Source organism: Mustela nigripes, chromosome 4 (genome assembly GCF_022355385.1).
Source record: "Mustela nigripes isolate SB6536 chromosome 4, MUSNIG.SB6536, whole genome shotgun sequence".
Classification (NCBI taxonomy): Eukaryota; Metazoa; Chordata; class Mammalia; order Carnivora; family Mustelidae; genus Mustela; species Mustela nigripes.
In genome coordinates, this window is record NC_081560.1 from 23614531 (window position 1) to 23640247 (window position 25717).

The following is a 25717-nucleotide window of genomic DNA, read 5'->3' on the forward strand; positions in this document are numbered from 1 at the left end:
TTCGATAATGGTATGCCAAGTAAAGTTGGGCAAATGGCGAGACAGACTAATGCGGAATGCTGAAAATACTTCCGACTGGAGACACGGGTAATGCCCAAGTGTCTGCAGCACAGGAGAGTGGGGCTTGCTGGCTCTCTTGGATACAGTTTCATGATCTATGCTCCAGTTCTTAGGCACCTTGGTTTTGCTATTTGGGATGGTGCAAAGCAGAGGAGCATAGAGCCTGGCCTCTGAGCAGAAGTAGACATACGTTAAGGACTAAAGGAGATGGGCAACAACAGGAATGGCAGGGAGTGGGGGCAAAGCTTTGACCACCAATGAAATAAACAACAAAACAGAACAAAGTGGCAGGATAATATGGAACTCCTACTAGACAGCACAGGATAGATGACTGAGGGGAAAGGAAAACAAAAGAAAAGGTTAAAAAACAGAATAAAGAAGGTTTGGGAAGCTGGGAGGCCTGGGAGGCCAGTCAGGTAGCAGTGTGCTTCCACTGACACCCGCACCACAGAGCAAATACCTGACCCCCCCTCCCCACACTCCCTCCCCTCCCTGCAGGCTGCAACCACAGCTCAACATCCTTTTTCATTAGGCAAGGAATGAAACTCCTGACTTCTAAACTTCTCCTGCTGTGTCTGCTTAATAGCTGCTTTCTCACAAAAGCAGGCTGGTGCTCAGGCCAGCCAGGAGAAAGGAAGCAGTGGGGCAGAACACAGCCTGCTTCTCTCAGAAGCTTTCGTCTCCAGGAAGCAGCTGTGTAAAGATGGCAAAGTCAAGAGGTGTCAATAATGGACCGAAATCACCACCAGACAGGAAAAGTGAGTATATGTCCACCTAAATACACAAAGGGGTAACAGGGCAGAAGAAGGATAAAAACTCAGCTTTCTACGTTACTTCTAGAAGCATTCTAGAAGCCACTGTGTGGGAAAGGAATACCATTCCAATCACTGGAAAACACTTTTCTCTCTTTAAAGTTTGAAACTGTCATGTATGGAATGCTACTGTCTCCCCAATTGAAGTTAAAACATGAACTTTGCAAAGACAAGTAAGAACACTGTTTACGCGAGATTACCTCCACTGCCTCAACACCACAGGACTAGAATCTTTGCATTCTCAATGCCAAGGAATAGAGTTTGCTCTAAGGATTTAAGGTCCCTTGCTCAGGCAGTAAAACCTAAGGACCAAGCTTCTCCAAGGCACCATTAATGTACAACAGTTCATCTTGTGCCAACGAACATACCGTAGTCTTTTTTTTAGATTTATCTTTCAATTTTTATTATTATATTTTAGGCCACGGTCTTAAATCCAATTCAGTGATGGTAAATTGTTATTCTCAATATTTACTTTTGAGCGATTACAAAGAAAGCCTAAGGCTTTATAGTTAGATCCAACCTGGCCCAATCATAGAACAGTGATCAGGAATTCTTACCCTGGGGATGTAGGTGAGCTTCACACTTGGGATCCTGGGAGTTATCTATAAACTACCCTAAAATGACAGAATCACCCATGGGAATTTTGGGGGGGAATAGGAGCTTCCAACAGGGTTTCATAAGAACTACTTTCATACACTAAAGAGATCTAAAGAAAGCCAAGTGATGGAAAGCAGAAGTTGCATACGGGGTGAGAGGCAAGGGAGGATGTAGAGCTGAGGTCGGAGATCCTGAATCCACAATTTCCACTTAACAATACTTTCTTGTATCTAGGAACCAAAATGTCCCTTAATTGCTTCTGTTTCTCACCTACATCCAATATTTTCTCCCTTCCTAACTGTATTCATGTGGCCTTCTGGTAACTCTACTGGGCCAGGCCCTCCCCAGGTTATTTCAAGATAACATCAGGAAGTTTTTAATTAAACTCACTCAATCCCTTTTGATACTGCACATCACGTTGATTTGACACTGCACATGCTGTTGCATGACTTATCCATAAAAATCTGTTATTTTGTTGACCTACTTTTATACCCAAAACAAAGACCATCAGCCTGTGACATCAAGTGAAATATACAATGCTTGGTTTTCATGGGCCTCTACCATATGGTCCCAATTTATGTCCTCACATAATTTCCATATTGCTCCTTTCAATCCAACTAGGCCCACTGTCTCCATGTGACCTCTGCGTAAGTTATTCATTACAGGTGCCTAGCCCGGTGCAAACTATAGAATGAAAAGAGTCATAGTGTATCCACAGCAACAACCTCACCACAATCATATCAGTGATCATTTCAGGAATACTTAACCTGGGGTCATAGGTAGACTGCAGTTTGTATGCTGGACGTCTCTATGAACTATACTTTGAAATGATAGCAAAATCATATTCTCATATATATAATCATTTTCTTTCACCTATATGTCAGTGTTTGTGTATCATTCAGTTCAGCAGGCAATTATGAAATGTAATGCACTACTTTCAAAGTTCACTACATGTTACTCTTTATTTCTTATAGGTAGAGTCTTTGAGGGTTAGGATTCTGTCCTTAATATTTATTATGGTGTTTAACACAGAAGCTATGTTCACCTAAGTTCTATAACTCAGGGTCATCTGGTTCGATAATGGTATGCCAAGTAAAGTTGGGCAAATGGCGAGACAGACTAATGCGGAATGCTGAAAATACTTCCGACTGGAGACACGGGTAATGCCCAAGTGTCTGCAGCACAGGAGAGTGGGGCTTGCTGGCTCTCTTGGATACAGTTTCATGATCTATGCTCCAGTTCTTAGGCACCTTGGTTTTGCTATTTGGGATGGTGCAAAGCAGAGGAGCATAGAGCCTGGCCTCTGAGCAGAAGTAGACATACGTTAAGGACTAAAGGAGATGGGCAACAACAGGAATGGCAGGGAGTGGGGGCAAAGCTTTGACCACCAATGAAATAAACAACAAAACAGAACAAAGTGGCAGGATAATATGGAACTCCTACTAGACAGCACAGGATAGATGACTGAGGGGAAAGGAAAACAAAAGAAAAGGTTAAAAAACAGAATAAAGAGTAAATAACTTGCTAAACTTCTAAAGCACCTCTCATTGTGTTTCAGGTCACATTGATGAATACAGTGTTTCAGCATGAACCAAATATAGATATCAATGAAACACAGCAGCAATAAGCAATCCCTTCGGCCCTTCTACCGGTTCCTTGGCAGCTGGAGGAAGCAATAGGGTCCCGATGCTCAGAAAGTCAGATACAGAGCAGGCACAGGTGCACAATGGTAGATGGGGATGCTAAGATTGTGCAGCTGGATTTTCAATGAAATCAGAATTACTGATAAGGAAGACAGAAAAGATGGAGAGTACATGGACTGGAAATGAGAAAAGTGAATCCTACGGTCAAGGGAAGGTAGGTGGACTAATGAGTCAGATAGGTATTATGAGGCAATAAAGCAAATTAACAAAGAACCCTAAGCCATCATCCCATCTAAAACTAATATAAGAAACCAAGACACGTGCTATTGTGCCAGGTGTGACGACACATCAGCAGTGTTTAGGAAAGGGTGAATGTGGGGGGGAGGGCAGGACAGATTGTGAGCTCTATGGCAGACAACTACTAGGAAAGAAGTACCCCACTGCTAGATTGATGGGAAACACAAGTAAACTTCACTGGCCCAGATTAGGACCAAAGGACTATCATTGCTGTGTAGTCTAAAGCCTTTTTGAGAGGACAAGGCCTCAAGAAAGGTGAGATCGGAAGCAACGATAGCCCCAATGACCTTGTTTTTTATAATTATCCATGTTTTGAACACAAAGACAATACATGGTCATCAGAAAAAAAAAAAAAAAAAAAAAACCCAAAAGCAAAAACAACAACAAAAAACACATGCCTGGGTGGCATGGTTGGTTAAGCATCTGTCTTCGGCTCAGGTTATGATCCCAGAGTCCTGGGATGGAGTTACATGTCGGGCTCCCTGCTCTGCAAGGAGTCTGCTTCTCTTTCTGCCCCTCCTCCTACTCGTTCTCTCAATCTCTCTCTCTCTCTCTCTCAAATAAATAAAATTTTTAAAAAAGAAGAAGAAATAGTGGTGAAACAATGACCCATGATTTTATTCCGAAGCCTCACTAACAGAATTTCTAAGCACTTATACACATACAGCCGTCCACCTATACTTTAAGAAAACTGCGGAATAGTTCTGTAGTATCTTTTTTTCTGCTAGCAATGATAATTAAATGAATGCTTCCTTATGTTATTAATTTTTACATCATTCTAATAGCTGAAGATAAATCCATCACATGGATGCAAGCTCCGTAACTTGATCAATCACTTACCGCTAGAAGTTGATGTGAACAGAATACTATTATAAATAATGCCATGAGGAATAACTTTTAAATAAACTGTTGGATGCTTCTCTAATTACTCCTTAGGATAAATTCAGAAAAGTGGAACTGCTGTGTCATAGGGCAATGCACACTGATTCCGGTTTCTGTTCCCTTTTCTAAGATGAACCAGCAAAATGTGCCTTGCCTCATGGACTCAGGGGATCAGGCTGTGATTTAGGTGCTTCTTCCCTATGCATCAAGATACCTACATATATCTCCACTCTTACAAACTATATTTGTAATGATTTAATTGCTCATCCAAATCCCCATGAAACCATGTGTTTGTTTTTATCCCCAATGCACCTGATGAAATATTTGTCACTGGAATATGAACAAATAAGAGAAAGTTTTAATGTATCTTTTGACTGAGTGAAAAGCAGCAGACTCACTGTTTAGAAAATGGTTTTTCCAATGTGAGCTACATTTACGGGGACCTACTAGAAAAGATTCATTGCCATTCCACTAGAGATTTACCTCTTTGAACTTGATGCAAAAGCAAGAGGAATGGGAAATAATCCTTCTCAACTTCTGTGCCCAAAGCTGGAGGGGGAGAGTCAAGGGCAGCTTAGGATAAAACAGAAGTGCATGAGAGAGTTTTTAAGAAATTTAGATGCAAAGAATCCTACAAATGAAAGAAAGCTATGAAGAGGATTTCCTCTTCACAAGCAGCTATAAAATTCTGCACATCGATGTATCAGTGATTAATTATTTGAACTACAGTCATCCTGAGAGACTTCGAAGGATTAGAAAAAAAGTAGGATAGGGATGTCAGTAATAGAGACTCAGCTCTCCAACCCACTCAACCACCTGACATTGCAGATGAGCCAAATCAAGTAAGCACAGCAACCCTCAAGATGACTTCATATTAAATTAGCCAAAAGCTGGTGGAGGCTACTCAGAAGGAATCAAACTTAGAAGCCATGAATGACAAGTATGAGGAAGGGGAGAGAAAGAGTCAACGGGAAGAAGCAGCTATTCAATTGCCTTGGTGGGAAACAAGCATGGCTGTGATCACGGGGAAAGCCCTACTAGGCAGCAAAGTCAAAGAAATCCAAAGGTTCTCCGTTCCCTGGCTTGTTCTCTATTTCTTAGAACCATGATCTTAATTCCAATTATAATAAAGATTATTAATCTTCCATAAAAGGATACCTATTTCGATTCGTTTTACAGTGGTCAGGAGCTGGGCAGTGGTTCTCAAATTTTAGTGTGTATCAAAATTACTTGAAGTATGTGTTAAAAGAGATTGACATGATTCAACTCCAGGGCTTCTGATTCAGTAGGTCTCAGGTGGGGGGCAGTGGGGGGCCGGGGGGCTGTGGGTTTACATTTCTAACAAGTTCCCAAGTAACAATGACATCGCTGATTGGAGGATCATACTTTTGAGAACCAATGGTTTAGGGAGTCAACTTGTAAGATGTTTAAAAGAGACTATGGTCAAGATCAAGTGTTCTCACTTTGCTGTTACAATTCATTTTGGATTAAAATTACATTTCCAGTATGATTATCTTCAAATGTTATTTTAAAATACATTTGAAAAAATTTTGAAACCAAATATTCAGGCGTGGTGTTAAGAAAGCAGTGCTTCTTAGCCAAGAGAACAGTGAGGAGGATAAACTGCTCTGTGGTATATGCAGACAAACCAGATGATCTGGAAGGCTAACTCTAGATCTGAATGAATATAACCAGAGCAGACCAACGATTACAGAAAAGATTGGGCGAGGAAGATTTATCACGAGTTCATTATTTGACCAGGACCTGTAAACCACCCATGGCTCTGTGTACAACTTAGTAGAAAAACCTAATGGGCTCCATCTGTACCCCAAACCCTCACACTGGTAATCAAGATACATCTCATAGCCTGAGTTCTACTAGAAGGAATGGGAGTAGGGAGGGAAGAGAAGGATAGGATAAAGAGAGTGAGCAGATCCTCTTAATACCCTGAAGGAGAAAACTATCTGGAACCGGAGACATGCAGCTCTCCAGAAGTGGCCATTTGTGTTGCTTTAAATGCAGATTGATTACTGCTATTTGGATGTTGAGTGCATCATCTTTTCTGAAGAAAGGGAAAAGCTAAATTTCCCCACATTCAGCTGTATCGTCAAATCACTTCCCCACACCAGCTCTTTTAATGCATTTTCCTGTTATCACATCCACTTGCAATAGCTGATCTACCCTACTGCTCAAGAGTGAACCCCCCCCTTGCCCTGCCCTACTGACATGTGCTGAATCCCATTAACAACCTCATGACCACGACACATAACTACAAACCCAAAATGTAGCGGGGTGTACACTTTCAGGGTTAAAAAGGAAAGGAAGCCATGAGGATACTGAAGAGAAAGAACAGCTTTCTTTTTCTGTGCTGGCCTCCAACCTGTGCTGGCATGATGTGATGCAGCTGAGAGGGCAGAAGACCATTCACCCAGTGCCAGCTTTCCAGCACACTGGGGTTAAAAACCCAACAGCACCCCAGGGTTACAGAATTCTACAACTGAACAGTAAAGGAAAGAGGAAAACTTCCAATCAAAGCTGTTTTTCAAAATATTCAGTAGGACTTAGTTTTACTCAAAGAGAAATTTCACTTGAGGTCATTAGACTGAAAGTGAGAAATCTTGGTTTATTTAAAGCTGTACCATTAAACTATTGAGAAGGTAAGAACAGAGGCCGGATAGAAGAGATGAATTTCAGGGAAATGCTCTCATGGGAAAATTTAATAGAAATGAGAGATGGGATAAAAAAAGATGTAAGGCAGGCAGTGTTAATAATGGAAAGGGAAAAAGGAGGAGGGGGTAAGAAAACAGGAGGAAAAGCGAAGAAATAGGGAAAAAAATCACAATTTCCAGAGGTACTATTAAAATTATTTAATGTCGGTCCCTCTGAGATTACATGCTTTGTAAGGCTTGAGTCTATTATCTTTTTTCTTCATTACTATTATCCCCAATGTCTGGGACCCAGGATACACTCAAGAAAATGAGAATGGAGAAAAGAAATGAATGCAAAGCCATCACATGCAAGACAAACCTGCCTTCAACAACTATTCCCAGAAGAGGAATGTCTGTTTTCTTAGAGAACCAGTTAACTCATGTAATCTATACACTGTGATAAGATATATTAGTTTTAAATTTTCAAAACACATACTCAAGTTCAAATCCCCGTTTCCTCCCTGCATAGGTATACACGGATGAAACTTGCTTTTTATTAAGACATTTAACAAATCAGAACCAATAGTCAAACCAGTAGTGCTGAGCTCTTCCATTTGAGAATCCCTTAACTTAGCAATGGAAAGTGCTGGTGAGGAAGTCTTCATATTTGGTTCATAACCAGTATTACAAATGACAATTAAAGATACAGAGAGGAGGGACCTTATCCAAAAGTTCTGTATTTTTTTGAAGAAACAGCTTTAAACGATTTTTTTTTCACCTACTGAAATCTTGTGGAAAAATATCTACAAATCGGAAAAAAGTGGAGCTGCTCTGGCTACACGAAGAGTAGGAGACCAAAAGCACTTCTTTCCCAGTGGTACTGAAAGCATTTCAGTGGAAATGCAAAATACACTTACAATTCACTGCTACAAATGCATGGAAATGGTAAGCCCACCTTGGCCCCCAACAACTATATCACCAAGAGAGAATGTTACTTCAGTTTCCCTCTTAATAATGAGTACTGATATCTGCCTAGGAAAGAGCAAGTTCTAGCCTCCCCATCAAAGCCTGCACAGATTTCCTAGAGGTTCCAGCAGAGAGATGCCTGCCCAAGTAGGTAAAAGCAAGAGACATCTGATAGGATTTTAATCAAGGACTGGTGTTTATGGGTTTGGAGATTAGAGGTACATAGGTCAGCAAGGCAGGAGCACTAGTTGTTTGTTTTTAAAGAAAGGAGATGTTGCAAGGTTTGTTTCATGAGGAACACACATCCCTGTGGAGCCCGGAAAGACAGGGAGCCCCAGGCAGAGCTGAGATGGGGAAAGACTTCTGCTTGCCTTTCAAAGATGCAGGACACTACCAGTTTTCTGAATCTGCGGTGTGCCTGGTTAGAAAGTGGATCCACACAAAAAGATAAGGGAGAGTCTGCCCTTTTCTCTTCTCATGAGATAATCCTTACCTCATTATATATGTCCAGAATGAATCTTAAATTCATTTAAATCTGCTCAGACACTAGATTGTTCGATGCAATTGCTTTCCCACAGTCAAGCTGGGGCATCAATTTCTTTTCTGACTATATACATCCTTATGTTGAAAAGACAAAGTCTTAGAATTAAGAGGTGCCTTAAAGGAATCAAGCCCCAACACTGAGCTAACATAACTTCTGTGTTTTCCTGCAACAAGCCACAGATTCTAACAGTTTCTAAGAAATTTTAAAATATTACATTTTAAAATCAAGTTACTGGTAGCTTCAGGAGAATGCACACAGATGATATCCCCTGGGTCTGGATGTCCAAGGAAAACAAGGCACATGGCCAGGCTTTGATCTGGCTCCAAGCATTACCAGCTCTTCCTCAGTGCCCACAGCAAGCCCAACAAAACCCCACTTGGAAGACCTCTTAGAATGCTAAGGAAATTCATATTCTGGCCTACTTAAAATTAAACTGAAAGTTTTATGCCAAATACACAGGCTAGAGTATGAGAGAAGATACGAAAGTTCCCAATAATGACTCAGTATCTTAGAAATGCCTCAGAAATATTGCAATAAAACAAAAACGGAAAATGCTGGAAAGTCTATATGGGGATGAAAAATTAGGGTGGTGCAGGAAAGACATGATCTGTCAGACTCCTAAAGAAGTGCGTATGAGGCCCCTAAAAGAGGGAACCAAGTTCAGGAGTGACAACACAAAGGGTAGGTCAGCTGCATGTAGACCTTTTTTTTTGTTTTCCCCCCACTAAAAACACGATATACACACACTGGAACTCTCAGAAGCCTGGGACAAAATCAAGGGCTTTTCAATGGAGCCCATGAGACAAACAAGGTGTGAGAGTACCAGCAAAAATGCCAAAAAAAAAGACAAAACCTTATCTTGCCGGGACACAAGGTAATGAGGGAGGAGGCAGCTGATGACAGACAACTGAATCGGAAAGGAAGGCACCTACTGGGAATTAGGGGTTTATTTATCCTTCCAACAAAAAAAGATGTGCTTTCCTCTAAATATGTCAGCTCCTGGAGGTATAATGAAGGTTTCCCAAAAGGAGAAAGGCACGTGAATGAAGGGGCCTTGAAGGGTCAGCACACTGATCAGAGCTGCAGAGGTGGTCGCAGCTTGCTTCTGGATGGCAGGTGGAGACACTCGGGAGTAGCAGGCGAACTTCAAACTGGGGCCCTTCCTCCCTGTCTCTCTCCTGGCTTCCCAGTGAGCGCATTACACATCACTCCTGGAGCTCTGGTCCTATGGTCTGAGGAGTGCGGAGAACACAGCCCCCTGCGAGGGAAGCAGTGGCCACTGAGCCCCGAGAAAGCTTGTCAACTCCTGGGCAGGCAACTGCCCTGACCCACAAAGTCAGCCGCATTTACAGGCTGCCCTTTCCCCAAAGCTTACAATGTTGCTCTAGAAGGATTAATGGCCAAGCAAAGTCACTGGAAGAGCAATGTGCACCAGTGCTGGTATCGCTAGTGATAACCAGAGGGAAAAAGTGCAGGATTCTAGAGGCCAGGGACAGAGCAAGCTGTGGGAATCAACACTCCTATGTGGAAGGGCTGAAGAAAGTGCCAGCCTCCCTACGTTACCCTCACCCACATATTATTTACCTAACGAGTTCCAGGGTGAAAGACTGATATGAATATAGCAGATGTTATTAATTTGGCCTTTGCTAATGCATTAGATACAGCACCTCAAGAAATTGTACTTGGGAAATTAATTCAAATTGGCTTGGTTCAGTACACAATCACCGAAGATTAAAAAGTAGCTGAAGAATGATAATCAAAAGATAGTTAAGTGACAGTCCATGCAGTGAGAGACTTGGGGTCAACACCAAAGCCATTCTTGGTTAGGGGTTCTATTCAGGGCCCAGGAAAGGAGTAAACAACTCGCTAATGAGATCTGCAGAGGACACTAAGCTGGGAGGTAGAGGAACCGCACCGACAGGGGCATAAAATTACAAGGCAGAGTTCAACTGGAAAAAGCAGCTGATCTAGCTAGGGGAAAACAACCCTAAACTCAAATAATATTCAACAGACAGGCAGGATAAGGGGCAGCAGAAGCATGTAAAACGATCTTTGACATGCTATAATGTGACAGAACCAAGTAAGAATGCTAAGGGAACATGAGGAGTATGTCATGGGGAATGGAGAGCTTCAAAGTGAAAGAAAGCAAACTAAAAGCAGATTGCCCCAAATAGGCGGGCTTCAAGCGAGATCAATTCCACCACTTAAAATGGGGGGAGAGTACCTTCTGAACTGAAAACATGTTTTAATGGCCACAGAACCACCATTCCCATATGGCGGGTGTTCCAGTCTTTCTCGGATCTTCATTAGCCTTGTTGGGGGATTTTATCTAAAGAGGGTTCTGGGCTGCCATTCTGCAGCTAACAATACTGTCTAAAGGAAGACTTGCAGGTCATGCTGGCCATTTCCCCCACTTCTTTATGAGATCTGTACTGCCCTATGACAATGCCTCACAGGCTTGGGGAAGTGGTTAATTCCTCTCTGTTTACTCAACCCACAATAGTGCAGTGACCCTGAAGCCAGTTTTTCTACCACCAGTCTGAAGGCAATGGCTCAACACAATTACCTCTAGGCTGCTCACAGCTTTAATAGACAAGCATGTTGTTACATTGATTCTGCTTAAAATGAGTGCTAAAAAGGTTGTTTTCTTCCTAAAACCTCAAAGTTAGAAATTTCACTATCCTCAACACCCAAAAAACAAATACTCTAACTAAAAACTGGGCAGAAATAACAAACATTTTTTTTCTGAAGAAGACATATACATGGCCAACAGACATACGAAAAGATGTTCAACATCACTGATCATCAGGGAAATGTAAATCAAAACTATAATGAGATATCACTTTGCACCTGTTAGAATGGCTAAAATCAACATAAGAAACAACAGGTGTTGGTGAGAATGTGGAGAAAGAGGAACCCTCTTGCATTGTTGGTGGGAATACAAACTGGTAGATCACTCAGGAAAACAGCATGGAGGGACACCTGCTGGGTGGTTCAGTTGGTTAAGCATCTGCCCTTGGCTAAGGTCATGATCCCAGGGTCCTGGGATCAAGTCCCACATTAGGCTTCTTGCTCAGCAGGGAGCCTGTATCTCCCTCTGCCTGTGGCTCCCCCTGCTTGTGCTTACTCTTTCTCTCTCTGATAAATAAATAAATACATAAATAAAATCTTAAAAAAAAAAAAAGGGAAAGAAAACGGTTCGGAGGTCTCCCAAAAGGTTAAAAATAGAATTACCCTATGATCTAGCAATGGCACTACTAGTATTTACCCAAAGAAAAAATACTAATTCGAAGAGATACATGCACCCAGTATTTACAACAGCATTATCTACAATAGCCAAATTATGGAAACAGCCCAAGTGTCCACTTGATGAATAGATAAAGAAGTGGTGTGTATGTGTGTGTACACACACACACATACACAAACAAACACGGGAATAGTCATAAAAAAAGAACAAAACCTGCAATTTGCAACAAAATGGATAGAGCTAGGGAGTATAATGCTAAGTGAAATAAGTCAGTCAGAGAAAGACACACACCATATGATTTCACTCATATGTGGAATTTAAGAAACAAATGAGCAAAGTGGGGGGAAAAGAGAGATGTAAACCAAGAAACAGACCCTTTAGTCTAGAGAACAAACTGATGCTATCAGAGGGGAGGTAGACAGGGGAAACAGGTGATAGGGATAAAGGAGTGTGCTTGTTGTGATGAGCACTGAGTGATGTCTGGAAGTGCTGAATCACTATATTGTACACCTGCAACTAGTATTATATTGTAAGTCACCTGTAATCTAAATAAAAAATATATTTAGAACATAATCTATAAAAAAAACCCTTTCACTACCTATGTATACCCATTAAACACAGCACATGTAGCTATTTCCAGCAGCATAAGAGAGCTTGCTGAGGTGGCTGGCTGGTTTAGTCAGTACAGCACATGACTCTTGGTCTCAGGGTCACGAGTTCAAGCCTTCCACATGGAGTGTATAGCTTACTTTAAAAAAAAAAAAATTAAAAATTAAAAAAAAGAAGAAAGTTTGTTTTGTCTTACTTTCCAGAGCAGCTATGCAAATTATTTCCATGTCTATCAGTCACAAATATTCACTAGTGGCAGAGTGACACTGAGCCGAAAACAGGAGTCTAGATCCCATTGTACTGCTTAGTGCTCCTGTTATGCTGGGAACTTATAAAGTGTTTTTCAAGGTACCACTAGGTCACACTGAGCCCACCCACAGGCTAAACACAGACTCGCCCTCTGAATGCCACTGAAGTGTGGTCTAATCACTATCCATTCCTGGAGGAGCCAGATCATCAGGTGGTACTTAGCGACGTGAAGCTGCATTTCCCAATATGGGTTCTTCCAGCCAGGCTGCCTTAGTGATAATATAGACAGGGAGAGAAGGAAGAACTGAGGGAGGACTGAGAGAACACCAATTATGGATTATGTATCATATTATTTTGTGCTGGCCATTAAGGAGCCTTAAACTCTCTGCATACATGAATTAGGTTTTAGACAGGGCCTACTGGGAAAAGCCCACAAGAAAGAATCCAAAAACCTACAATAGTCTGACAGACTGATTTCTTAGCTGACATTCTATGTGACAAGTCTACAGATGCTCTATCCATCAGGATGTGACATGGTGTTAGCTCAGCAGGGAGCCTGTATCTCCCTCTGCCTGTGGCTCCCCCTGCTTGTGCTTACTCTTTCTCTCTCTGATAAATAAATAAAAACATAAACATAAAAGGGGAAAGAAAACGGTTCAGATATGTCACATATCAGGGCACTGTTCTGGGCCAAAGAGCAAAAGAAGTGATCTCAATGACAAAGTCTGAAGCACAGATAACATGTGCCCAAACTCATTCCTCCTCAAACCGCAGAGCATAACCTGGCAACTAGCAAACTTCTAGAACTAAACAAGTGGCTAAGGGCGGCGTGCGCCTCTTTCAAACAGTGGCTACATCTTGGTTGAGACCAAGCAGTCTGTTGAACTACCCTGGTCAGTTCACCAACATCTCATATTTTGCTCTTTCCTGGGAAGTCTGGGAATCACAAAACTACAAGTACCATCCAGGGACAGACATCTCTGTGAGTAAGAGCCCACAAGGAATGTCACTGGTAAGAAAAAACACCAAGCAGTACAAACGTCCTTGGGGCAACCAGCCACAGGGATGAAGGACAGGAGTAAAATGTCACCGGGCTTCTCAAATGCTCTCCTGCCAGCTGTCAGAAGTGTGAAACAAAAACTCATTTCCTAATAAATGTTTTCATTTCCTTTGTACATGACAAAAGGTTGAGAGGTGATGAATGGGAGGGGCCAGGGAGCAGAGGGCTCTGGAGGTAAGAACTTGAAGCAAATGTCCCGCACACATAAGCAGAACTTCACTGTTAGGCCCAGGCAATGAAACGATGGTGGTAAAAATATCTTGTACTCTCAATCTATGCTTCATATGACATCTACATGAGATCCTATCTACTGTATGCCTATTTTGCAGATTTAAACAAATGAAGGCCCAAGTGTACTCAACCAAGGTTACACAGCACATTTAAAGTGTACCCCTTTTCTTCGGATAGGGGCAAAACTGGGATAAAAGCATACTATAAGCTTTCTCAGTGTATTGCTTTCCATCACATTCTGCTCAGGGACAGGCAGGATAGTGGGCAAGGCAAAAGGCAACACTGCTGGTCTCAAGGTCTCAAGGTGATCACTGGGATGCTTCATCTCACCTGGCCTCTGCAGCAAGCAGCTCGTCATAGTGAGAGGACCGCTGATCGTCATCCTGCCGGTATCTGATCACCGTGGCTAGACCTTTGCTGACAAGGGCCTCGGCAATGTTTCTGCAACAGAAAAGACAGGTCAGTGAGCACTAGAGGTGCATATGGGGCTCAGTCAACAGAAATAATAACAGTTAGCACCTGGAGGTCTTATCGAATCCTGACACAGGGAGGGAGAAGCCAAGGATTTCAAGACCAATGAGCCGCTAAGCTAGAACCCCGAACAGGAGGTAGAATAACAAAGTCCCCTAGCTCAGCATCTTTCTGGTTACTACAGTCAGATGCTGTACCAATCCATATAGAAAAACCATCAGAAAATATCTGTAAAAAGCCCACATTATGCAGGGCTATTTACAGAATGTTATAAACAAGCCACTACCCTCAAGAAAAGTCTTCTCTGAAATATCGGGCACACAGATAAAAAACAAAACACATAAAAGCATGACCTAAATTTCTTAATATCTCCTTTCTAGCCTATACAGTAACTAGAAAAATGCCTTGCTCCCAGCTTGGCAATGTTACAAAGGTTAGTTGAACATAACAACACCCCATGCTTCTCTTCTCAGAGCTCCTGACAGCAGCTCTTCCACCCAAAAGGGGCTTCTAGAAGGTAAGGCTGTGAATGAATTTGGTGGCAGGTGCAGGTGTCTTGGGGGGTGGTGGTGGTGTTTCTACGGTGGAATAAAAATTCTTTATGAAGAAATGGCATGAGCTGGGGGAAGAACCAGGTAAAAAGTATAGAATCAGCGACGGCCAGCTTTGGAACAATGCTCCAGATAGAGTCCTTGCAGGACTACAGAAGGACTCAGATTAAAACCCTGCTTCAGGCAATTCTCAAGTGTGTCGAATCTTTTTTTTTCTTCCCCAGAATAAGAGGTGCCACTGTAAGTGGCCGCCATATACTCTTAACTAGAGAAGAGTACATTGGGAAGGACTCTGAGACAACAAGTAAAACCTATCTGCAAGATTCCTCCCCATGCCGGAAAGATGCCTTTGATGTGAAGCAAAATAAGCTGCAAACTGCAAAAACAAATTTTCCAAAAATGACCTGTAGCAAGCACTGGAGGACAAGAGGGATTATACTATTGGGAAGAGGGATGGTTATGGCTTTCTTTGTGTCTGTCATGGTTACACCAAAGGCCCCACTCAAACCATCTGGTTAGCGCCCTTCAGGGAGGAGGTAGGATAAGCAATAGGCTACTGTACCATATGCTATGATTTAGTGTTGCTTAGGAATGTCAACCCTCAGCACAGTAGTGTTCTTAGAACCTCAGACCCTGGGGATGCTGGAAGCTGGACGCTGGACTAACCACTGTATGTGCATGTTTAAGCCACTGAAGGGTTCTCTTCATCAAAACCCAGGAATTTACTTTTTTAAAAGACGAAGAAAAAATTATGTGCGGGTAGAGAAAAGAGGAAAAGATGCTATGGCTGACTCTCTCTCATTATGTGCCCCTCTGCTGCCTGTTTATCTACTGCCAGCACGATATTAATATCTCCAAACCGCCACGGAATTAGCACTTCTCAAAATCCACTCCCACAAAGAGGCTGCTTTGCTGGCCTCCCCGTCTCCTGAGTCACCACAGAAGCGTGCTGGCAAACGCTGTCATGATCACAGAGTTGTGTTTGGCAGCGTGGAGAATGCCAACAGCCCCGAACCAGCAGCTGTAGGTACTGATATACGATGCGAATTTAAGGGTGTTACCAAGAAGCCCCAGGAGGGCAGGAGAGCAGCTCCACCCAGCACAGGTCAGAAAGGAGACTGGGGGACAGCGCCACCCGCCCTAGGGTGATTGGAAATGCCCAAAGAACAAAGACATATTCGTTACTGCATTTTGAACTTCTGTGTGCTGACATTTTACAGTCAAAACAGGGGGTCTGGAGGAGAAAGCTGGAATGACTAGGCAGGCAAGAAAAGATTCACACAAATAGGCCTCAACATGAAAAGATAGAGAAAGCAAAGCAAAACAGCACAAACATTTAATGATCCACCTCTGTTAATACTGCTCAAATCAATTCCCAGAACTGAACTGAGTACCTACAAGGCCAGCAGAGAACCAAGGGCACAATCCCTCCCTTCTGTATCCTGTCAGCCAACAGACATTATTAGACAAAGCAGATAAGGCCTCAAATTCCCACTCCACAACCTGCCCACTACCAGCCTCCCCGTTAGCTCTCCAGAGCTTAGAGCATAAGCCATGTTCTCTTCACTTCTTACCCCTAATTACAGATTTCTCCTGGAGGAACAGTGGTGCTGGTACTTAGTGAGCAGTGAGCAGAGTAAAACCACATGAAAAAATACCAGCTGTCATTACTGGGTGTTTACTACAAGCCAGGCATGTGAAATCAACATCACATGTATTTTCTTCTTGGTGTATATTTCCCCGGTGAGGATTCATCACACCATCTTAAAATTATTAATTGACTGTCTGTCTTCCTTTCTAAACTATGACGTCTGAGAGGGTCAGGCTGCATCTTTCTGCACTGAAGTGCCTAGCTCAAAAGCTGACATAAAATAGGCAGTACATATTTTCTGAATGCACTTAGTTTATTTAGGATAATTATTAAATGCAGCAAAATCATAGTACATCCCTTTAATTTTGTTTTAATACATCTTGAAAATTTTGAGATACTCTTTGGAATATCAGAAGAACACCCAATTGTTTTGGAAATATAGCCCTGGAACATTACTATCCTAAGCAACTATTAACCAAGCTTGGCCAGCATAGAATCAAGGACAAAAGCTTTCTACGTGCCTTAACAGCTTTTGTCTTTCCCCTCCCTGTTATCTAAAATTTGAATTTAAAGAGAATGAAAGGGAGAGAGAAGAAAATGGAATTAGCCCAGATCCATGTACTTGACTCATTCATTTCTTTTGGCTACTAATGAAAGGTCAGGAGATTTTTCCCTTGGCCAAAGATGGCTCCGAAACCAACAGGGGTGTATTGATCAGTTGCCCAGTGAATAAAAGAGAACATTAAATTATGTGCTATGGCATTAGGCTGCTTTAGACAAATTTATAAGTTCTGCTTTCTTGAGTGTATCAGTAATTCTACTCCAATTACACATGTCTGGCTCAAATGGATAATTCACAATCAGCATACAAAAAAGGACCTAACAGCCTTGGAAGTCTAACAGGAAATCATCTCTTGGTAGCAGCTAGAAACACAAAGAATTAGTGTGGGGACTGAAATGTTTCTCCAAAACTAAGAGAAATTTAGATTCTGGTAAAAGTGAACCGTTGCCATCAGGCAGGATCAGGTATTCCTGATACAAACACCAAGAGCTTGGGACTCACATACAGACCTTCTCAAAAGATCTGCGTGTAGTTGACATCTTCCCTGTCCATTTGTTACCCCAGCCAGCAGGTTACAAAAAGCTTACACTTTCCCGTTATACAATACCTCTGAAACCATGCGGTAGTATATTCTGCCAACATGGTCAACAGGTGTTCTATGCCCATACATGAGAAGAGCATCCTTAAAAAGTAGGTTTGAATTATAGTTGTTTATAACTGGTCACAATTTTGCCTGCCTTCCCCACTCCTAACTCCTACCCTAAGACTGGAATAGCAACATACTGATAGGTCAGATAACTGTCTAAGATTACCCTGATTACTTAACTGGTATTAATTTTAAAACAAACTTAAAGAAAGTTGGACATACTGTATGTAACAAAGAACAGGCCATCCTTCCTTGATCCATCATCCAGGGAGTAACCCACCTGTTATACCCTCACCACCAAAACCTTTAGTGTGCATTTCCTATAAACCAGGATATTTTCTTAAAAATCAAAAAATAATAAGTAGAGGGGCGCCTGGGTGGTTCAGTGGGTTAAAGCCTCTGCCTTCAGCTCAGGTCATGATCCCAGGGTCCTGGGATCCAGCCCCACATCGTGCTCTCTGCTCCGCAGGGAGCCTGCTTCCTCCCCCTTTCTCTGCCTGCCTCTCTGCCTACTTGTGATCTCTGCCTGTCAAATAAATAAATAAAATCTTTAAAAATATAATAATGAGCAGAACCACGATACCAATAAGACCACACTACTACCATCTGATCCACAAATTTACTAGTTAAATTTTGCCAATTATTCCAATAGAATACTTGGGGGAAAAAAGGATCCACGTTTCCTTAGTCTAGAACAGTTCCACAGTCTCGTCTTAGGCTACTCCACGGCCTTGACGCTTCTGAGGAGTGCAGGCCAGTTACTTTGGTTTGTCTGATGTTTCTTTGTGATCAGGTGCAAGTTATGCATCTTTGGCAGGAATACCATAGAAGTGATGGATGTACTTATTGTTCACTTCGATCTCTTCATTAGGGTAGTGTCTATCAGGTTTCTGCACTGTAAAGTTACTCCTTTCCTCTTTATGACGGATAGGTATTTTCCAAGAAGACCCTTTGAATTACATGATTTTCATCCCTCAAATTCCCAAGTTATTCATTTATTTAATTGTAGCAGTATAAGGTCATGGAATGTCATTTTATTTAAAGTCATAATCCACAACAATCATTATTTGTTGTGATACTGAAATTGTTCCCAATTTGGCCAATGTCAAGCTGGTTTCTGTTTCCAGTAGACCTGCCCCCACCTGCCTCATTCCTTGAGCACTTCCTTGCTTTCTGGTATAACAACATGTTCCAGGCTTATCTTGTACGGTTTTCTGCAGCTCTGAAATTAGCCATTTATCTGAATAGCCCACATTTACATCTTTATTTCTATATGTTTATTTCTATATCAATCTATAACTACTGAAAACCATGTGCAGCAGTCATGAAAATGTGCCTCTCGGATCTCTGACTGCAGGAAGTGTAATTGACTGACAGTCCCAGCTGCTGTGCTCTGAAATCCATCACTGTTTCAGCCAAGGCTATGCTTCCCACCAGCTGCTTCTTGCCGGAGCACAGCAGATACTAAGGCAGGCCTATTGCTGAGAGATGTGGGACTCCTCTGATGGCAACTCTGGCTTGAGGACTCCTTGTTGGCTTTGCGGTAATTCTCTTATAACCTGGGCAGCTGAGACTTTTCCAATTCAACCTCCCTTTCCTCCCACCTTTTGCAAAGGAGATTAGGACTGTACTGCAGTCTGATGGCACTCCCAGCCTCTTGCAGCTCCCTTTCCATTTTCCCACCCAAGGGTTTTCCCCCAATTAATCTCTTTCATGTCTAATTCTGTCTTGGCATCAGCTTTTTAGAAAACCTGAACCAACATACCAGGAGTTCACAAAGATACCCACAATCCCACTCCAACACTATAGGGTTCATTTTCATTTTCTTCCTTTCTATATTTGTACTTTCCTTTCTGACAGAAACCTGGCTTCCACTATCCTTAATAGTTTTACTTATAGGAAAACCTTTACTATATACACACATATACTCACTCACTCACTCACATACATTTTGTGACTTCCATGATTTGATCCTAACAGTAGCGCTCACTTAAAGAGAATGCATAACCTGATAAAACAGAACCTAGGTTACATGGATAAGTATCAGTAATTCTACTCCAATTACACATGTCTGGCTCAAATGGATAATTCACAATCAGCATACAAAAAAGGACCTAACAGCCCATGTGCCCATGCCTACACACCCCCTCTCATCCTCCATCTGACTGAGATAATAGATAACTCAATGGCTTGGGCTCAAAGAGCTTCATCTAGCTGTTTGAGCTCAACAGCTTCCACTTAGAAAACATCTACATTTTATCAACCACTTAAGTGTCCATGGAGATTGCAAAAGCAGAATATTTTCCTCAAGGCAAACATAGACATGGACACATGGACACATTCAGAATAATGCAAGCCTAAAAAGAAATGCCTCTAACTATAGTTCAGTTGAGGCAAAAGAGAGGGTTGAAAGATAATTAACAGCTTAATTCATTCACAGAATTCACAGCACCTGGATCAGAATTTCATCTCTCATATGTGCACATGCATCCCCAACACATACACTTTCCACTTTCCATACAATGTCTCTACAATAACTTCAAGGCCCTGTAGTCAAATTCATAAACTAAGCACAACATGCACCCCACGGCTATTTACTATGAGAACGTGGACATGACAAGACATCAGGCATGTAGCCTGGCCCTCTGTCACCCATGACCCTCAAAGACTCCAAAGTCTTAAAGCCAGAAAACTGCCTTCACATCCTTTTCACATTGGCTGTACCTCTGCCATAAAGACAGGCTTCCTCACAAGTGCAGGGATGGAGATCCCCAGCTGACAGGGTTCCAATATTGATTTCTACCATACCAGATGGCTCATCCCACTTTTCCTCCGCTATACAGGGATGTTCTACTGTGGGGCTGAACCAGAGAAGTCACAGGGTACTGATGTCTTTCTTCACAAAAAGGTAAGAGAAAAGCAAAGAGAGAAAGGTCACCAAAGGATTTAATAAGAAGGTAGAAAGCAGCAAGAACTAGAAAGCTATTTTCTTTAGAATATTAGGTCTACCTATACTCAAATGGTTGGCTCTCTACTCTAAAAGAGCGAGCAGAAGTGGGGAAAATGATTAACAGCTAACAGACCCAAAAGCTAGGCTCCCTTTAGATCTTCTTTACAAGTTCACACTAAGACCTCTAATATCCACGCCCTTTGAGGCAGGAACCTGACAATTCCAGCTTGAGACAGACTTGGTTTTTATAGGCTGACAAAATACGCTATAAGGGGCAGAGAGTGAAATTCTATATGAGAGGCATCTATAGACAACGGGCAATGAACAGGTCTCTTTCATCATGTTACTGGTTTTTAGGTAGGCCTCAAAACAGGAAAAAGTCTTAGGGAGCAACAGGTAGCTTCCAGAACCCAGTATTGTGATGACTCAGAGGGTAACACATTGCCCCTCCCACCCAGTGTCTTTATCCTCCAATCTCCACTGACTGAGGTCCCATGAATCCAGAACAATAACGCCCCCCCCCCCCGCACTTTTTTCTTAAAACACATTCAAGAGGCACTTCCCACACAACCAAGCGGCATATGCAGACAGGAGATTGTTTTAGAAGCATCAGTAATTAGCAACATCTGAGGTGGCACACACCATCCTTTATAGATTTACTGAATCTCTCTCCTACCATACACATTCCCTATTTTTTTCACTCCCCCTTTGAAATAATGTAATTCTAAAAATAACTAAGATGGATTTTTAAAAAATCTTTTAACCTTTAAAGGCTCCTTTTTCCCCCCACCCCTTTAATAAGTCCTTTCACCAGGATGACCACCAAAGGATGTGAACAGTGGCTAGAGACTTTCCCAGAATTCATGACACAAACTGAAGACAAAGAAGATTCAAATGTCTTGATGTCCCTAAAAAGGCTCAGTCAGAGACTAGGGTGAAATAAGGGAGAAAAGCAATGGTTACCAAGGCATTAAGGCACCTGGAGTTTTTGGAGAGGACATCCTTGCTCCTGACACTTAGACCCACCAACTCAGCTGTAGTTATGTGGAACACAAGACACAGTGTGACCCTCAGAGAAGCATGAACCCAGAAAGTCAGACTCAAGAACGGGCAAGTATGGAATGAGACTGATCTGAACATTAGAAGCAACAAAACAAAAACAAAGAAATCCCATTCTTTTGAACAAAACTCTCTCAGTAGGTTTCAGTTCACATTTAATGACCATTCAGAAGATGTACAGGTTCTAAACACAACTGTTTTGTCAATGAGAGCATTTTCTAGAGACTGGAGTTGAGATAGGAAAGTCAAGAACTCTTAGAACTACAACTCTGTCTTCTCTTTTTAATTTAATGAATCCTAATCATTCTTCCTCAGCAGGAGGAGAATATGCAGGGGAAGAATGAAGAATGATGGAGACTGACTTCAATTTGAAGAACTTGAAAGGATACATCATTCGAATGAAACCAAAGGAGACCCATAAACTAGCAGACTGGCAGAAATGAAGAAAGGAAGAAAAAAAGGAAGAAAGGAGGGAAGGAGAGAAGGAGGGAAGGAATGAGAAAGGGAAGATGGAGGGGTGAGAAAAAGAAAAAAAAATTCAATGAATAAATTTCTGCTTTGTTGACAGATTAAATCCTTGAATCCCCACAGCACATCTATCAAAACTTCATTACTGATAACAGGCTTACTCCTGGGCACTGACAAAAGCATCTCTAGCTTCAGAGGCCATGTCCCACTGAGCAACCAAGAGTAATCTTGAGTTTAGGAAGGAAAGAAATAAAAGCAAAGATATCTAGAGACCAGGGTTTCACAAGTGGGTGATGAAGAGAAGTCACTTCATATTCAACCTGTCCAGAATAGCTCATTTTCTACTCCGAGGTGTCTCTGAGCCATATCCTACCCATTACCTTCTTCCACTCACGCCCCATGTGAGGTCACACCTACTCTTGATCTCCTGAAAGAACAACTAACAGGGAGGAAAATAAGATGGAAATATACTTGGAAGCAGCAGAATTAAACATCTAACCTGCTATATAACTCTGACTACTGGAGAGAATAGTGCTGAAAAATATGGGTCAAAGTGATTTAGAAAAGGAGGGGGAAGCTGTGTAACATCAAATAGTTATATAAAATAGTTATGCTTACTAAATAGACAATTTTATTCTGCCCCCGGGATTTCTGCAGTGCTGTAATCTTATTGCCACCTCTTACACGACAGTTTCATTTATTCAGCAGTATCATAGATACAGCTTTCTAAGACAAGGATATCTGTGGTATTACGCTCTATTATGCTAGCTCCTCTGAGTCTCACTGCACTTACCAGTCATATCTGAGATAGTCAGGACAATGAGGAACACTGGATGAAGCAGGAGGGCCATATTAAATACAAGTGGCAATAAAATGATGTCCACCTTCAAATACCTGAGATTTTCCCCAATCTCCAACCCTCAAAATAAGATAGAGAAATAGTGAAAAAAAAAAAAATCTCTGTTTCATAGACAGAAACTGCATGGACTTTTTTGAATCTCCCTTATACTCTAGGACAGAACATAGAGTATGTACCCACAGTGACACTCCGTCTTTTAGACAAACATGCTTCTTTCCCAGGACACAAACAGATCCTTCACAAAACAACTAAGCAATTAAACACTGGATCCAGCTTGCAGAAAGTAAACTTTCTAACAAATAGGTACTCCCAACCCAGCTGAGTTGGTCCCCTCAATGCTAAATATGCCATGCGGTTATGTCTCCAACTATTCACAGGACATGTGAATTCACATGATTCATCGCCATGTAAGACTCAGCATTTCAAAAATAAAACTCTCTTCCCCAGATTAAGTGTTTCTAAAACCTACTAAATCAGCTCAATCTCCTAAGGTCTCTAACTCTAACCGTAGGGCCATCATCCACCCAGTCACCCAGGCCTGATGTCTAATATTTCCACATAAAATTCATTGTCAAAACTTTAACTCAAATTTCCAATGTTTCTCTCATCAATGCTTTCTTTTCTTTTTCCCCGTTGTGGCTCTCACTGCCTCTCACCTGACTACTTACAACAGCCTCCCCCTCCCTGGTTTCCTTGCAATGCCCACGGATTCTAAACACAGTCAGTCAAGGCTCCTTAAAGCACTGGCCTTGAGAGCGATCCTCATTCTCAAACCCACCACAATCAGAGAACTTTTCCAATACAGAGACAATACTAAGTTATCATATACGGAAATGATGATGGAGGGGAAAGAGAGGAGAGGGAAGGGGGGGGGTTGTGGGGGGAGGGAGAGAAGAGAGGAGGAGGAGGAGAGGGTTAGGGTTAGGAGAAAGAAAATGGTTAGAGGGAAGGAGGGAAGACTGACTTTTTAAAGAACTATTCTGCGTGCTTTACATATTTATTAAATCCACTTAATGGTTACAAAATCCTGAGGAATTAGGAACACTTACCATCCCTATTTTACAGATGAGAAACGTGAGGCACTGAAAGTTTCTAAAGGTCACCAGTGATAGTTAGAACCAAGAAAAGCTATGCAGAGACTTGGCATTTCAGTGAGAAAAAAGATCTTGCTAATCACCTAACCCAAGCCCCATGCTGTAAACATCAGATGACAGAACAATTTCTTTGATTTTCACTCAAAAGGTAAATTCAGATTTAATGGCCATCTATTGTGAGTTTACTACAGGACAGGCATTTAACACATTAACCTGCTCCTGCCTGCAACGCACACAGCAGTATGTACAAACAGTAAACGATTCAGACTTACCACAAGCAATCCTGTTTCTATGTGGCAGAGCCACGTTTAGAAGCCCAGTTTTTTATTCCAATTTCAGTTTTCCTTTGGCTAAGCAGTACCACAAATTATAGGGTAACAGACTATTAAAGGTATTCTGCAAAAGAGCCTCATCTGCCTCTCTAAACCTAGTCCATTAATCTCCTCTCAATTTTCGGCTCAATCTCAGCCCATTTCACTACCAAACAAGCACCTTGCACTCTCCTGCTCTCTATACTGTTGGCTGTGCTGCTCCTTTGGCACTCATCTTGTACTGCTGTATCTTATCTCCCTTTATATATATATATCTTATCTAAGTGCCAAACACCTAGTAGGCACTCAATAAATATTTATTGGCTAGTTGACTGATTTCATTCGAGTTCCCAAGGGGTTCTGTGGGCGTTGGATGAAAACAAAGTAATAACTGAGTCATGGAATTTTTGAGCAAAAAATGCCCAAAGAGATAAACCAAGCCAATAACCTCCATATACAGATGCAAACAGACCCAGAGAGAAATTGAACATGTTTAAATGGGTAGTCTAAAGAAACACAGAGAGTGACACCATTACAACGGGCATCTAAGATCCTCCAGATTCTCAGCCTCTTTTCCTTTATGGTACTGCTGTCCTTTAAAAATTCTATATAACATAGGGGACACCTGGATGGCTTAGTTGGCTGAGCATCTGAGTCTTGATTTTGGCTCAGGTCATAATCTCAGGGTGCTGAGATTGAGCTCTGCGTTGGGCTCCAGGCTGGGTGTGGAGCCGGTTTAAGATGAAATTGTATCTTAATATAAGAGTAACACAGTAAAACAAATGAATACTATAAAAAAGAAACGTTAAGAATAAATGTTGATCAATTCTGCTTCATCCGACCAGAGAGAAATTACACAGAGCATTTATAGTTACTCTTCAACAATGAAAGCTGCTTAATGTTTCCCATTTGCTCCAGCCCTCTGTGGCCATAGACGGCAATGATGAGCTTGTTTCCTAAGGAACTCTTGGCACAGAGAAGTGATTCAGGGCAGAGGATCTCAGCTCTTACCCCAGCTCTCCGGCGGTTTAAAACTTGTGAAGGAGCTAAGCCTGTACCAGTTTCTGTATCTATAAAATAAGGGAGTAGATCTAAATGCTCTAAAAAATAGATTAGAGGGACACCTGGGTGGCTCAGTTGGTTAAGCAGCTGCCTTCGGCTCAGGTCATGATCCCAGCGTCCTGGGATCGAGTTCCACATCGGGCTCCTTGCTCAGCGGGGTGCCTGCTTCTCCCTCTGCCTCTGCCTGCCATCCTGTCTGCCTGTGCTCACTCCCTCTCCCTCTCTCTCTCTGATAAATAAATAAAATC

The 25717-nt window shown here is 42.0% G+C and overlaps 1 protein-coding gene across 1 annotated transcript in view; it reads right to left on the reverse strand.

Annotated features, from left to right (window-relative positions):
• Positions 1-25717, reverse strand: part of SND1 (staphylococcal nuclease and tudor domain containing 1) — a 413481-nt gene that overhangs the window by 176297 nt on the left and 211467 nt on the right. The window contains exon 13 of the mRNA XM_059396465.1: positions 14176-14286. Coding sequence (XP_059252448.1) covers positions 14176-14286 — 111 coding nt within the window. The remainder of the gene's footprint in view (positions 1-14175; positions 14287-25717) is intronic.